This window comes from Rhipicephalus sanguineus, chromosome 1 (assembly GCF_013339695.2).
Source record: "Rhipicephalus sanguineus isolate Rsan-2018 chromosome 1, BIME_Rsan_1.4, whole genome shotgun sequence".
Lineage (NCBI taxonomy): Eukaryota > Metazoa > Arthropoda > Arachnida > Ixodida > Ixodidae > Rhipicephalus > Rhipicephalus sanguineus.
The window spans coordinates 15,880,896-15,897,435 of NC_051176.1; the positions used below are offsets into that span (position 1 = coordinate 15,880,896).

Genomic DNA, 16,540 nt, shown 5'->3' on the forward strand with positions numbered 1-16,540 from the left:
CAATTAACGGAATTAATTAAACTGAGCAGCTTTCAAATATACATGGAAAACATAGCAGGGCTAAAAAATTTCAAGTTTGTTCGAATTAACGGACAGTATGACATACAGGACTAAGAATTATCACAAGCCTGCTGCAGTTCAGTAATGGCTGCCCAGCAATGGTTCAGTATCACACTAAACTTTACAAGATGAGGAGCTCCACTGGAAACAGGCCTGAAGTGGAGAGTGACAAGCGGTAGTTCTCTCGTGGAAGACTACAGTGCACTCCTCAATAACAATGCTTTCTCATAGTCTTCACACCACGATACATTCATACATGTGACAATTTATAAACAAACAAATGACCAGGAAACAGCCACCTACACTTTGGCTATGTGAATTGGACATACAACACAGAGAAAGGGGCCACTTATATCACTACATTTGTGCTCGGCAAAGATGTGCTTCTTTTCTCTCGTTTCAAGCGCACTCCCTGCTGATCAATTTAATTTCAGCAACATCCCAAATAGTCCCACGGCCTTAAGAGTCGCATTGCGACCACCACCCGGATAGCTCTGCTTATAAAAGCACACGTGCAGTGTCTGGCAAGGAAGCAACAGATGCAGCGCATTACAACACGCACCAATAATCCATCACTTCCCACAGACCTCCCTCACGTTCATTAGGATCACCGTTTCAATTTGCAGCGATGCCCACACGCCACTGTGCTTCTAAAACACTGCGCAGTGAGCGTGTTTTGGCCAGCCAGGCATGTGCTACAGCACACACAAAGAAAAAATTTCCAGGCTTTTTCGGGAAATTTCCGAGTCAATGAGCGGTGAAAAGTCTTGGACATTGACGCACTGGACACAACCTAGCATGCTGCGTGCCAACAGCCCCCGTCCTTCTCACCAACTTTGGCGGCAAGTGGTGGGGGCCTTTCCACACAAATGTAAGGCGCCGTCTGGCCTCAGAGACGACCGGCAGCACGGACCTGCTCTTCCCATATTGCGACAATTTGGATGGCTTCCTCAACACCCGACCGCCGGGCGAGTATGGCTGGCTTGCTTGCCCACAAACTCTTGTGTGATACTTGCACGGGGGGGGGGGGCGTCTGTCCCTCCTAATGTCCTTGGTGGGTCCAGCAGTTGTCGGAGCACAACTGTGCCGACTCTTCCAGCTGGTTCAGGAGCCAGGGACCCACTGACGTCGGCACCTGGGGCTGCCCCGCCCAGGACTCGCTTCCCTGCACCCAAAAAAGACATGTGGGTCAAAGCTTGATTTATGTGCAAAATACCAGTCAGCTGTGTCCCGCACCGCGCAGTGCTCTAAAGTACTTGGGATTGTATCCTCAGTCAGTCAACTTCAAGGGTGCAGTTACTGATCAATCACTTAGATTTACCACAAAAAATACATATACAGTAAAACCTCATTAATTCCAACTCGGTTATTTTGAAATCCCGCTTAATTCAAAAGATTTCTGCGGTTCCTGTATTTTGCAATGTCAATTTGCATGGATAACTTGAAGTGGCGGTCAGTACAAGCCCGGTTAACTCAAAAACTCTGGGTGCCATGTGACAATTCTCGATCCCGACTTCGCCACAAATTTGCGGAAACGATGGCCCTTAAAAGCCACAAGGCAATGCAATCTAGCAATTTAATGAGTGACAGCTAAAGCACCCCACCCTCGCTGCTTCCAGCGCAAAAAAAAAGTAAAGAAAAGAAAAAGCGGCTTCGTGGTCTGCTGAAATGTGTGCCTGCAGAAAGACAAGCTTCACTGCAACAAAGCGGTGACAGGCGGGCAGCATGTCGCATGCTTCTCGCAACGTCAGCACGTCATGATTTAACCATCCTTTCTAGGAAAATAAAGAAAGTAATAAAGGACGGTCTGACGAAATTCACAATGTATGCGAACCTCTGATTGGCAGTTGCTCCGGCAATTTGCACACATGCACTGCTGGCAGAGTTCTTGCATGCAACGCCTACTTCGAAAACTTCAATGGTCATGGTTTCCAGCCAGAATACATGGCAAATTCTGTCGCACTGGCCATTATTAAATTTTTTATTTTGCTACAAAGAATGGCTGAATGCTCGCATCTGACGCTCTGGCGCTACGAGGAGCAGGTGACATGCTGCCCGCGTGTCACCACTGTGTTGCAGTGAAGCATGTCTTTGTTTCCGCAGGCACGCATTTCAGCTGACCGTGAGCCCCCCTCCCTTTCTTTTCAGTGGGAGCAGCGAGGCCCACCGTTTCCCCGGGTTTGCAGCAAAACTGGGACCGGGTATTGCTGGAAAACATAACCCTTACAGCCGCAAACTAGCAGGAACAGCGAACGACCACCTCCAATTACTTTCAGTAATTCAAAGTTCCTTGCATCCCCCTTTTTGTGTGTTTTGTTCATTCGAAAATTCGCTTAATTAGAAGATTTCTAACAGTTCCAGTGACTTTGAATTAACGAGGTTTTATTGTATATGTGCTTTATTGTATATGTGAGACAACATCCATTCATCGGGCAAGCTGTCCCTCGTCTTTCTCTTCTTCACACTAGCTCCCCGGCGCGCCCGAACCCAGGTGTCATTTTTCGTCACCACACTCGGCCATGGCTGCGAGCGTGCCGGAGCTGCGAACAGTGTGTCTGGTGGGCGGCACTGGCTGCATCGTGGTGATCGGTCCTGGCCTCGTTGCGATTTGGCTTGAGAGGGTGCCTCGGCGTACTCTGGCAGGCACCACTGGCTGTGCCGTCAAGGCGATAGGTATTGCTGACGATTGTTTTGCTGCTCGTAGGAGTAATGCTTAGCAGCTTGTAGATGCCGTACAAAAACGAGACGGTCGTCTGCATGATGACTGCTCATAGTGCGCTTGTGTGGTGGTATACTATTCATCGTAGAGCATGTAGCGCGAAAATTACGGGGACACAAGGAAGCAACATAAACACGAGACGAGCGCTCGTCTCGTGTTTATGTTGCTTCCTTGTGTCCCCGTAATTTTCGCGCTACATGCTCTACGATGAATTCTTACAAACTCGCCCAGATTTCCGTTCTGGTATACTATGTCTCGGCGAAGCGATACTCCATGCCAGCGTGCCACACGACTTCTCCTTTGGCAACTCAGCTGCCATTGGGCCAGTGCACCACAAATTTCGGAAAGCAGCAGGTCTTGAGTAGATGCCGCGTGAATCCAAGCCGGGAAGGTCAAGCAAGCAAAGTTCAGAAGCCGGGTCATAGGAGAGATACTCGAGCAGCATGGGCAGATCCTGCTAAGTCGTGTTCATCACCACAGCTTCATTTACCTCACTCAGTGCCCTGCTGAAGTCTGAATCAATGCCGTCGGGAGGAGGTGTATGGGAAGGTCGTTTCTGAGAATAATACTTTCCTTGCGCTTGGGTTTAATATTGCGATTATATGGACACTCTCAGCTGATTTTTAATAAAGCAGAAGAAAGAAATTCCGAAGCACCTGAACGGGGTTTCGAACCTGCGACCCCTTGCTCCTCAGCGCTCTGCGTTAGACAACTCCACCACGCGCCATGCACGCGCCGGCAAAATTACGGCGAGCTATTTATATACACCATTTACCGCTGGTGGTATGCAGATCTCGGAGGAGCTTGAGAGTGTTTTCTGTCACGCAACGATCCTACATTTCCTTTCAATTTGAAAACTGCCCTCAAGACGCGCACTACAAAGAAGTGGTCCCTTTCTGTACAGACTTGTGATGAAAAAAAAGAACACCGGGCACACCTTGCGTCAGACGCCCCCGTGTGCAAGGAGACAGAGGGGTCACTCCACCCGCCGCAGTTTAAAAGAAAAAGAAATATGTAAGAGTGTCCGGTTTTCCATTGTCAACACTTGCAGTGCGTTGCTCAAGCACAAAGACGTAACAACTGTGATAGTAGTTACTTCACGCTTGTGCGTTCTTTTTGGCCGTCGTCCTTTGTGCTTCAGCGGCGCACTGCAAGTATCGAGCTGCTCGTCATTCTCTGCTTTGCCCTTGCGGCGAAAGTGTGACTTTTTTTGTACGAGACTTCGCTCAACAGGAAACGGACAACTCGTTGTGCCGTCCACACCAGCACTGACAACCAAAAATGTTGCCCCAACGGGTCACGAAGCCTCTCGTTCCCGATATCCGCAGGCAAGTCAGCGTCTCGGTATGCCACATCAAGTGTGACCGGAGCCGTCACCTCTGTGTGCTGAAGTAATGCTGAACTTTGGGGTGGCAGTTGCAAGTTTAATGGATGAAAATTGGTGGGCCTCTGACAGTGGTGGTTGTGTGCCGCATACCAACGCAGAGGCAGAGCAGAGCCGGAGCCCAGTGTCTGCACCAGGGCAGGCTGTGAAGCTATCTATCAGTAAGCTGGAGTGTGCAGTTGCAGCCTCGAGGTGGTGCCCCTCCTGAGCTCCATCCTCAGTAGAGGTCGTGTTGGACTCGCTGATGGCACAGGGAATACGGAAGCAATCAGAGCTGCACTCTATTCCCAGTGATGCTATTAAAGACTTCTGATTTGGAGCAATTTTAATAATTAATATCTTGGGTTTAACGTTCCAAAACCACAATATGATTATGAGAGATGCCGTAGTGGAGGGCTCCGGAAATTTCGACCACCTGGGGTTCTTTAACGTGCACCTAAATCTAAGTACACAGGCCTCAAACATTTTCACCTCCATCGAAAATGCAGCCGTGGCGGCCAGGATTCGATCCCGCAACCTTCGGGTCAGCAGTCGAGCGCCATAACCACTAGACCACCGTGGCGGGGCAGGAGCAATTTTTGGAGCAGCAAAATTTTTTTCATTTTGGAGCACTCTGGAGCAGCAAAAATTTTCATCTTGGAGCACTTTGAAGCGGGTAATTTTGCATCTGGGAGCACTCTGGAGCCGCTAATTTCACATCCTGGAGTACACCAGAGAAGCAAGTTGCATTTACATTCAAGCATCCGAATAATTATTATGGGGCTCCTATGAAGAGCTAGAAATATTCGGATTCATTGCAAATCTCATGGAAGAAATTATCACAGGAGCACTACTTATTTCACTTGACAATGCAAAAATAAGGGTGTCATGCAGTTAAATGTTCTGGAGTAACCACTTCAGCGATTATTTTCGACACCAGCAAATGAACAGGATTCTGGATCTATAAAAATCATACCTATGTGGTTATCAACAGATGTGGTAGACAAACGCCACAACATACAACAGTGCCTCAATGCTAAAGGGTCACACTGTCCCTAATGCATTTCCTTAAGACGACTCCAAGGTGAAAGCCAGGTTCTTTTTCTTCTCGATCAATTGTATTGCTGGGCACAATATGAAGTCACGTAGATAGCCTCAAAAATCCAACCTCCTCCGACACTCTCTTCCCTCTTCCTGAGGCCCCTCTGTCCTGTAGCAAGAGATCTCGCAGAGCTTCCAGACTATCGTTTGCGCATGTGCCGGGTTCCCTGGAAGATGGAGATCTGCTTCAAGTGGTGCTTCCGCGAAAATGTCCAAAAGTGTGCTCAACGGGGGACTATATGACATAACAAACTTCATTGAAGCCATAGCGCTGATAATACAGGGACCACAGAAAGAGGACGGGACGTGCGCCCTGTCTGTGGTCCCTAACAAACCAACTAGCCCAAAAGTCTGTCCTCTTAAATAACAAACTTCGTTTTCCTTTTAGAGCGAAGCTGTATGTGGCTAGGACATTCCATTTGTACGCCGCCGAAAACTCCCCAGTGCCCTTTAGGGAGCAGTGCAAAAAAATAAAAACGCATGGGTTTCCTTTGCATTCGCCTAAGACGGCTTGAAGGCAAAAGCCATGTTGTTCTTCTTTTACTTCCCACTCGATGCACTGATCCTCCCCCGCCCCTCTCCAGGCTCCGAGGCATTCCAAGCTTTCTGCATCTCACCTGGTTTTGCACTGCCTCCATGATCGGCGCATCGATCACGGAGGCCGTGCAAAGCGATGATGTCATGAGATGACATCACGGTGTATGCGTCGTGATCATCACAAGTTTTGGCAATCTATTACGTCATGATGACGTCGTCACGTGATGATTTTTTGCATCAGTCACGTTGACGCCACCGACGGTCAATTTTTGTGTTTGATGAGGCATCCAAGGCTTTCACATTAATATTGCGTGTTGAACAGCCTGCCCATTAACAACCTGACCTCAGATACCAAACTAGCCGCCACCATATCACCTCTGTGCCGTGCACTGAACAGCTTCGCTGATAATCTATCTCACAGAGTGGAATAGCTGTTAAAATTTTTTTTATTGTGATAGCAATTACATGGACACTCTCGACAGGTTTTTGCCGCGACTGTTGCCATCGCCGTCATTTTCCGCGTAAAGTCCAAATTGATAACATCAACCTACGCATTGTATGTTCTACCCGCGAGGAAACGTTCGCGAGCGCTGGCGACGAACGCGGCTGAGACGGAGATGAAACGAGCCAGCCGTCTCCGTTGCACGGAGGGCACATGCGATAACATCCACCCGCGTGCCAGGCCTGCCGTCGATTGTTCATCAAACAGAGAAAAACCACCCCGCCCGTATTTTGTAAGGAGCATGAAGGGACACCAGGGGAGGGGAGGAGGTGGGGGGATACATCGCTCGAAAGGCGCAGTCGCTGGCGCGCACACTATCTCAGGCATCTGGAGACTGCTCGTAAACTTGCTGTGCTCTCAACGCAGCACGAAGACCTCTTCAGTCCCTGGAGTGGCCATATTCCCGTTGAGTTACGCGAGATTGAATCCAAAAGAGTTAGCTGCTAGCCTTACTTTGTATAACAATACAATTTGTGGGTATCGCATTCATTGTTTCGCCCTTAAGCGAAACAGTTTTTTTTAACCGTCAGCTATTGACCCTGGAAAACAAGGGGCGGACGTGTAACATGGCGTAGCCACTTCACAGTGGGCCTTCCGACACCAGGGCTGTCAGCGACGGGCCCTTTACTGACCGCTGCTCCGACCAGGAGCAGCTGGTCGGAGCATCCGCTGAACAAGTTGGGACGGTCCAATTACGTCACATACAGCCCTATTGAGGGTGCCGCCCACACCCGCCCAGGTCAACATCCTCGACTGGGGCATGGCCACCGCACTCTGCACCTGTGGAAGGGGGTCCTTCCTTGCCATGTGAAGGGCGTAGAGCATGGGTCACATGCTCGGACGACCAAGCGCATCAAAAGGTCCGCCGCTCGAAGTACCCCACTGCCCAATTAGTGGGACGGGTTGTCATACGTGCTGACGCCGCTGTCTCTTCAAGAAAGATGTCACGACCGGGGGGTTTCGGGGACGCCCGCTGGATCACATGTGCGGCGTGCTTGTGGCAGTTATGCTTGAGCGCGTGCGTCTTCACGTGACACCCGAAGTCTTCTTTTAAAATCAATTTAGCATGTACACATCAGTTAATTACCAACCTTTCTTGTACATACTTGCAGCTCTTGGGAATTTTTGGTCTTGCCTTGCCCAAGATGAAACTTCGCGCACCGATCGCTCTTGCGGAAGTAATCGTGGGCATATTTTTCTGGTATCCTAGAAGACCACAACTAACCAACGTGGAGGCGCTACACCTTTCTTAATGCATCGAAATTCTTTATTTTGGCACCGAGTATGTTGCTTCAGATTTATTCATTTCATTTCGAAAAAGTGATCTCAAAAATTGCAGCCGCCACTGTTTATTTTACACAAAATAAGATCAACTTTTTCCTTCCACCAAACATGTTTATAGTACACATACGATATGGCATCGCATGCAACTGCCATGAAATAATGCTTAGCATTATTGGTCGCACACACAGATGGTCACATACATAATGCTTAGCATTATGTGTGCGACCATCTCATAGAAGAAGATTCTAGCCACTTTTTCAGTGACTGTAGCTTCAATACTGACAATAGGGCGAGCTGTTACGGATTAATTAATATGAAAATGGCGAGACGGAAAGAGTGATGAAAAGGCTGAAAAACACACGAACACAACTGCTTGCATTTCTGCGTTTTTCAGTATTTTTGTCTCTTTCCATCACACAGTTTTCATGATAACGTAACGAATTCAACAGTGAACATAAAATCTGGACAATATGTGAGAAGTTATTTTATTTACCGTATTTACTCGATTCTACCGCGCCCTCGATTGTAACGCGCACCCGTTTTCCGCGACAAAAAAAAAAAAGTAATACATCGATTGTAACGCGCACCCATTTTTCGTGAGAGAAAAGAACAAAGGAAGTCCGTAGGAGTCAAACTTCGCACATTCAGAAGAACAAGTATTTGGGTTTTAAAGAACTAAAGTTTCAAAAAAGTAAAACACAAAGTCAAAAAGCGGGCCTTGCCGCTAAAACTGTCACCACTACGGCGGCGATACGAGTCGCGTAATGGATCAGTCCTCGTCGCTGTCGGACAACTCCTTGTCGCTGTCAACACTCTTCGATTTCGGGAAACCGGCCCTGCTTTGATCCACTGAAACCTTTTCGTGAAGCTTTGCTGTAAAAAATATTCTGCTTCTATTTGCGCCAGTCTCGCACGCACGTTTCGGGAACTCCGAACGGCCGCGATGCGGCCCGATTTCCGTCCGTCTCTCTGCACATGTAATAACTATTCTTTTAAATGCGGCATCGTGGTACACTAGTCGAGTATTTGGAGTCGGCACTTCCATGCCGTCGATGCGAACGCAGAACGGGATGACAATCTCCTCAGCACACGTACGAACTGAAAAAATGGTAGAAATGGAGTCATGGAGTATTTCGGCCGCGCGTTAAAAAAGCCACGTGGTACACGTCGCTGTGCGGCTGTGCTGCCCTCTGCCTGCGCGCGCGGATTCGGCGGGGGTTTGGCCGTTGCCAGGCGAGCGAGACCGGCGAGACACGTTGACGCGGTGGCTCCGGCCATCGTATCGATAGTATGTGCTCCCCTTCTGCGGTAGTGTTATGTTATTTCGGCAGAGTAAAAAGCTGGGCTTGGTGTCCCCTGACTACTGTGTGATGGCGTTAGGAGAGGCTAGGATAGACGCACATCTTCATTATTTTTGTTTATTAATTGCTAGCATGCATGCTTGTTGTTGACATTCGACCGTCAGTTCGTGTTGCATATCGTGCTTGTGGTGTTCCAATGCGGCCGGACTGCTCGCACTAAGCTTACAAGAGTGCCCCCTACCTATAGGCCGCACACCTTGATTTAGCAGCCCTAACATTGCTTCATTTCGTTGTTGCTGCAAGAATAAATTCTGCGTGAACAAAGCAGTACAAAAGCGTGCACTGTCGGCGCAGTGCATTACGACGTTCGGCGACGAGTATGGCGAGTACGAACAAGGTTCTGTCTTCGGGAGAAGAAGCGGCGCGGCGGCAAATATGATGGGAATTTGCTAGAGCATGGGCCCAACGACGACGGGCCGACCCCGAGTTTCGAGTGAGGGAGGCGTGTCGCGGCAACTGTAGGGGCAACTGTACGACAAAGCTCATCGGGAAGAGAGACGTTCGGCCGCCCAGCAACGAAGAAAATCCGATCCTGGCTTGCGAGTGGCCAAAGCAGGAGCTCACGGACCGTTTAGCGGCGTCATATTATCATCGCTGTATCGACAGCTAAAATAGTACTTAGTAAAAAAGGCACGCCAAAGCCAAGGAAAAGGCACCAGCTCGGAAGTTTCTTCAGTCTTCGCGATGCTAAGTCAGTGAAGCTGTGCTAAATTTTACCCTTGAATGTTGCATTTGTGCGCTGTGACGTGCAGCTGATGCAGTCCTGCAGCTCGTGCAGTTACTGCGTCATCGCAATGCCCACTGAATACATTGTAATAACAAAAGGAAACATGGCACTGCCGCAGAACCCAACGACGGTCGGAGTGCCGCCGCGGCCGCGTCTTCGTCGCCTAGGCAACCGCGACCGCCGCGCGCGGAGCAGCTCTGTGTACCACGTGACTTTTTTAACGCGCGGCCGAAATACTCTCCCAGCCAAGGCGCAGCCTAGTTTCTATTTTTTTTTTCGGTACTCGATTCTAACGCGCATGCTATTTTTGGACTCGTTTTCCCGGAAAAAAGGTGCGCGTTAGATTCGAGTAAATACGGTATTATCAATTCAGGGCTCATCCCTGCTGGCTGCAAACGTTGTTGCATTCAGCGGCTGCAACACCACCTTCCCGTTTTCTCTTATCTCTCGTTTTTTTCTAGTTCCCACGTTTCAGCCCGCGGCACCTTTGCCATCGGTTCCGGTTGTTTCCGAATGCTGTCACGTTGCGGTGTCGTGTGTTGCCCCGTAATGCCATGTGGTACTGATGTTGGTTGCCGTGAAAAGCATGTGTATCCCTTTCATTCAGAGAGTTGGGTTGTCCATGGTCATTTGCGGAACGGGGCACAGACTCAAACTTACCTCAGCAAAACATGCGGAGACAAAGTGCAGAAAAGCGGCTGGTGGGTGAAGACAAGATTTCATTTCAAACAAATATACATGGCAACCAACACACACATTGAGAGTCACTCACAGGGACAAAGTTATGTGGTAGACAACAACAAAAACAAGAAAAAGCGTGGGAGGGGGTGTAAACACTTTTCTCTCTTTTCTTTTTTGCGTTATTTTTAGATGCGAAGCATCTCCTGCTCGGAGGTATGTCCCGCGGCGTCGGCCTGGACGTCCACACTCACACTACGCATGTGCAACTCTCCTCCTTCCCTCTCTACAACAGCTGCGCGTTACTCTCTTCACTTCTCTTTCAGCACCTGCTTGCGCTTCTCCTGCGTTCTCGCTTCTGCTCTCGCGGTGCATGCGCTACTCTCCTCCTCTAGCCTCCTCTCCTTCAAGCGTGAATATAAAGCGGGTAGAATGCTGCATGCGTTGTCCAGCGGCTTGCTTCGGTTGACTCCTCTGAAATGCGGGCCCGACATGCCTAAATTCCCTCCTGCGCAATGCCGCAATGAGCGCCAGTGCATGCGCGTCTCCTCCCCCTCTCTCTTCTCTCCTACGCTGGCCCCCTCTCGCGCGCCTGTCGACCGCATTCCCTGCTCGCCCTGTGAGAATTAACGGCCACGCTAGAGGGAAGACACGACACGCGTAGTATTTCTCTTCGCGTTCCACGACGCGAGGTCGGTAGCATGCCCAACGAACACCACTGGAACACGTTCGTGCAAGTGCTCCGGCTTCGCATTACCTCATGGTCCCCTTTAGCGGGATATGGTGTAATTTTTTACTATTGTTTTGTTATGAATCCAGCTTATGAGCCCAATTTTTGGCTTCCCTGTCTACTTCCAGTCTGCGCAGACCATAAAACCTTTCGTTTTGGTCTTTTCATGCTAGCCACTGTACAGGCACTGATGAATCTTCATTGATGCCTACGGGGCGCTGAAGTTCCAAAATAGTAGTGGAATAGGTGTGCACGTCTTCTTGAATTTGTTGCGACTCTACCTCGAGGCCCTGTATGTTTCGTTCGCGGGAAAGGTGTTTTTACAGAAATCGGGGATTTGCATAGGATCCTGTTTAGCTCCCGCACTATGTGACATTTTTCTTGCAAAGGGCGATAGAATTCTGCACAATGAGCTTAGCAGCTTTGAAGCAGTAAAATGTTTTCGTTATGTTGATGACTTTTTAGTATGTTTTGCTTTTCATCAATTTCCAGAGCAAAATGAATCGAAATGTGTCGAGGTGTTTGCAAGAGCGCACCCGGGATTAGAGTTTACAGTTGAAATGCCAGATAAGGGATGCCTGCAGTTTTTAGACATTTCATTAACTTTTAGCGCAGGACATACATGTTGGGAGTATAAACCGAGAAGTGAAAAGAGTTTGCTCCCTTACGATTCGGGACACTCAAAATTAGTTAAGCGGGCTATAGCTAGCTCCAACGTCAACCAGTCTATTCGAAAGTCATGCCCCCATACCATCAAGAACAGTGTGATGCGTCAAGTCTCTAGACTCAGAGACAGTGGTTACCCCCCCCCCTTCTATGATAGCGTCTGTCGCTGAAAAGATTTTGAAGGGCCTGAGCGGCGGAAAGGTTGCAGCCAAAAACACAGATGAAGGTAGGGAGGTGACCGGGTTACCGTGCATACATAAAATTTCGCATGGCCTAAAAAAGATAGCTGAAAAGCGCAGCACAAAAGTTGTGTTTTCAGCGCCTTTGAAATTGAAAGGGCTCTGCAAAAAAGTTAATTCCAAAAAAGAAAAACCATCTAGCGATAGCTGCAGGATAAGGCATGCTAACCGGTATGTGGATTGTGTGGACAACGTAGTTTATAAGATCCCCCTCACGTGCGAAAGATCATATATTGGACAGACGGGACGATGCTTAAATATCAGATTAAGAGAACATAGATACGAGACTGAAATGCTACAGTCTCCAGGGCACTTAGCAGCGCACTGCGCATGTTGCGGGTGTAAGCCTATGTTCAGCGACACCAAGGTTTTGGAACACAGCAAATCGAAAAAAGGGCGAGAAATCATGGAGGCCTACTTCATGCAAAAAAATGATCAATCAACATACGTAAGCTCTCCTTCTGTGGTTCTGGGAAACCCCGCTTTTAATTTCATAGACAACCATCACGTAAATACACACGCGTCTTCATGAAATCTGTAGATTTGCACCCTCTTCCATTTTTCACGCCTTTTCATGTTCTACGTCACGTTTGTATCTGCTTCTTGCCCTTTCATGTCTGTGTATATATTGACGTGCTTTGATCGCAAATAAACAGTTGAAAGTTTGCGCACGTCTGTGTTCCCGTGTCGTCCCCGTTACATTTTTTAGCGAAGAACAAGAACGAAAGTTAGAGCTTAAGTACCAGGCCCATCGGCAGGCCCCGTTAATTGGCTTTTTGGTTTTCTTAGCACGCTCCAAGGAGCTACGCCACTCTTTCGGCACCAGGGGTACCAGAGTTGTGTCCGTTGCCTCGTTAGAGGCACTGGACGCCCGCGTGCGCGAGCTGCTGCTTCGTTTTTCCGACCTTGCCTGGCGAGGCGTGGTCATGAGACCTGACGACCCTAGAGTCACCGGAATTCTGGCTGGGCAGGTGGAGCAGACTTGACTGCTGCCACAACGGGGACAGCCGCCACGGCCGATGGCTCATCTTGCGTGGGCCGGGGCAGTGGCGGTGGCCCCTGACGCGCCCGCCGCATCAGCATAGGTTGGGCCGTGAAAGGCCGAACACCTTCTGCGTGCTTCTTTGAATGGGATGTTCTCTAAGGCCTTCAATGAGATTGTCTTTTTCCTTTTTCAATTTGGGCAAGAACGTGAATACGCAGCGTGGTGGCCGTCGCAGTTCACACAGTGTGGCGTTTCATTGCAGGTATCCGAGGCATCACCTTGGACACCCAATTTTGCGCAGGTAGGTCGACCACGGCAGCTCTGAGAGCCATGGCCAAATCTTTGACACTGGAAACATCCGCGAGGGTTTGGAATGTATGGCCTGATATTTGTCTTTGTGTACCCAGTATCTATGGTCTGTGGTAGTTCGCTTGTGGCAAAGGTCAGTATTAGGTGTTTAGTGGCGATTTCCTGATTGTTTTTTCGGATGACGATTCGTTTTACATTTGTCACGTGCTGATCCTTCCACCCTTCAATTTCAGTTTCTGTAGGTTCAAGAAGATCTGCGTCCGATATGACATCACGTGCCGAGTTCATGGATTGATGTGGTGTTACAGTGATAGGCATGTCGCCGAAAGTTCGAAGGTTCTTTAGTTTGTCAAACTGGTTCTTGTCATGTAGTTCAAGGAGGAGGTCTCCACTAGCCATTTTCATGACTTTATAGCTAGCACCTAAGGTGTCTGTCAGTGATCTGGATATTATGAAAGGGGACACGGTTCTGGCTGTTTTGTCACTCTTCTCATTGTGTACAGTCGCCGACTGTTTATTCGGACGCTGAAAATTCGCACATGCTCGTTTATTCGGACACCTTCGCGACACCGCCACTCGTCCCATTGAAGTAATGTAAACTCACGACCAAAAATTTGGATGCCCCACAGTGCGCCGATTTTTCGGACTCCGGCTGGCTGATTGAGTGCGATGTTGAACGCCACGACAAGCTGTCAGCAATGTCTACGATATTTTTGCTATGTTGCCAGCACTGAAATGCTGCACTGGCGATAGCTGGAGATCGTGCCAGTGTCAAAATCCACGCAGAAATTGCCGATCTCGAAGGCACTGTTTGTTAGCTACGTGTAACGGTTGCCTTTTGGCTTTAGCCAGTCAAGTATCCATTGAACAGCTATTGCGGCCAAACAGCAGGCCAAGCCAAGCCGAGATCAGAATCGGCTCGGTGCGGCGTTTGAGGTGAATGACAGCGCGTACGAGTACGACGCGGATCTTAACTCGTGCAAAGAGAGTATGCCAACACAAGCGCTGCAACATCAACTAGCCCAACGTAGTTCCCTTTTGGCGTTTGAGGGTTTGCGTTGTGAGATATTTCTGTGATTAGGCCTGATCGACGTCCCGAGCTTTGTGTCTCGCTCCCTTGTTTGTTGCTTGGCGTGCAAGGCTTGATCTGCTGAAATTGCTAAATTGCTCCGACGCCGCCCGTTCCATGTGCGCCATCGGAACTAAAGAAACACGGCAACAACAAGGCTCTGATGATGGTGAAAAATGCAGCGATTATTCGCCAGGTGGAAGGCAGCCGACCTCAATCCGAAGTTGCTTGGGAGTTTTCGCCGAGTTGTGCAAAGAGATCATCTGTCAGCTACTCGAACCAGCGCATGTGGACATGCCATGATGACGCGCCTCCCACACCGCAGCCATCAAATGCAGATTTAGCGTAGGCCGTTGCAGTGCTATTGCCGACCCACAGGAGTGGCCAGACATTGGTTAAAATACAGGCCAACTACGTCGCGCGTAAGCGTGCATGTGTAAAGACGCACACTGACAAGTTTTTTGCGGCCACTGGGTCAATACAGGGGCTTTTTTCTGGTAAATCCTTTTTTTCGGACTCCCGATTAGTCTGACTTTTCGGTGGCTCCCGCCGAGTCCGAATAAACGGTCGGCAACTGTACAACATGATACACTGCAACCTCGATATAATGAACACGGATGTAACGAGATATCGGTGATAACGAAGTAAATGAAGAATAGTCTTGCAATACTTACGGCGTTAGGAATATACGTTTATAACAAATTTTCGGATATAACGACGTTATTTTCGTGCAAGATGTAACTTCGTTATAATGAGATTTGAGTTTAGTGGGGGAATACTTCTTCTGCTCAATCTGAGTTCTTCGGTATGTACGCGCTTTGAAGCGGCACAATCACTGATCAAAGGAAACGCTCTATGCATGTGATGGTGGCCACCCACCACGGAGCCCAACATGGGGACGCTACAAGATTCATGCTGCTGAAAACATGCAGACACCAGCCGTACAGTGCTACTATAACCGAATGCGCATAGACCAAGGTTGGCTAGTTGCACAGGGTTAACCCAGGCCGCATATGAAAACTGGGAAGTAACTGAAGAGAGTAGTAGCCAGGACAGCGAGGAAAGAAGATAGGAAAGTGAAAGATCAGAGAGGGCGATAGGAAAAGGCGACTGCCAATTTTTGCTGGGTGGATCAGCCCAGGGGTGCTGTCTACGTGAAGCCGGGGCCAAAGGGGTGTGTTGCGTCTGCCGGGGAGCCTTAAGGTCCAATCACCCGGACCCGCTCGACCCCCACTATCCCCTTTTCCTCAGACACGGCAAAGCCACGCACGGCGAGGCATAGGAGGGGTCGAAACCCCCCGTTAGCTCGGGTTCGTGGTGTCGCTACACACCAAACGGCTGCTCACGCAGACGCCCCTGCGGGGCAAGCATCCAAAGCTGAATTACTTTTCGGCACAGTATCATGTATCAGACATCATCAAAAAGATTCAACATATGTTTTTACATGCATTTTCTGTGTATAAAGAACATGAATGTGTATTGTCAGCTGTTTCAAATAAATACAGTCAACGTCCGATTTTTCGGACTCCCTAGGGACCGCGAAATTGTCCGAAAAATCGGGCAGTCCGAAAAATCGAATTCATGCTTTTTTATTTAGCTCAAGCGGTCAAATCGCCACAGCCCGGTACAAAATATCTTTAATGCCTCCCAGTACACTTATCAGGGCATTTTGGACTGCGCACAGCCTCTCGCAAATACATTCGGTACCTGCCGTGAACCACGCTTAACGACGTGCCAACTGCCACTTGCAAATTTGCGTCTTGTGATGAGCGCCGCTGATACCAGCAAAGCGCGGAATAGATTACGGCTCTGTCGCATGGAGCGTTTGGAAGCGATGACGTGGAACACAAAGACTGCGGCGGAAAAGCGGACGACTCGTCTCGCTTTCCCTGATGCATGTGCTCACGTAAAGGATGCGCACACACATTGCAAAATCTCCGCCGATACGCAGGATTTGCTGCCGTGTGAAGCCGATCGTTTCTAGTTCTGTGCAGCACATCGCCAACTAAGCTGACAACGTCAATGTACTGTTGCTGTACCGTACGCACGCATTTGTCATGAAAGGGTTCGGGATGACGCGTCTGTGCGGCGCACTTTGCGGTCTCGCACAAAGCGGCAGCACGAATGGCGGCGCGGCGCGTTTATGTTCTCGTGTGTTCAGTGCGCATGCAACTGCGCTAGGTCACATGCACTACCGAGCAGTTAACTGA

General features: G+C 49.2%; 1 protein-coding gene across 1 annotated transcript in view; it reads right to left on the minus strand.

Annotated features, from left to right (window-relative positions):
- Positions 1–406: 406 nt before the first annotated feature.
- LOC119389632 (roquin-1) overlaps positions 407–16,540 on the minus strand; it is a 264,759-nt gene continuing 248,625 nt past the window's right edge. The window contains exon 16 of the mRNA XM_049412057.1: positions 407–1,225. Within this exon, the coding sequence (XP_049268014.1) occupies positions 1,103–1,225 (123 nt within the window). The 3' untranslated portion in view covers positions 407–1,102. The remainder of the gene's footprint in view (positions 1,226–16,540) is intronic.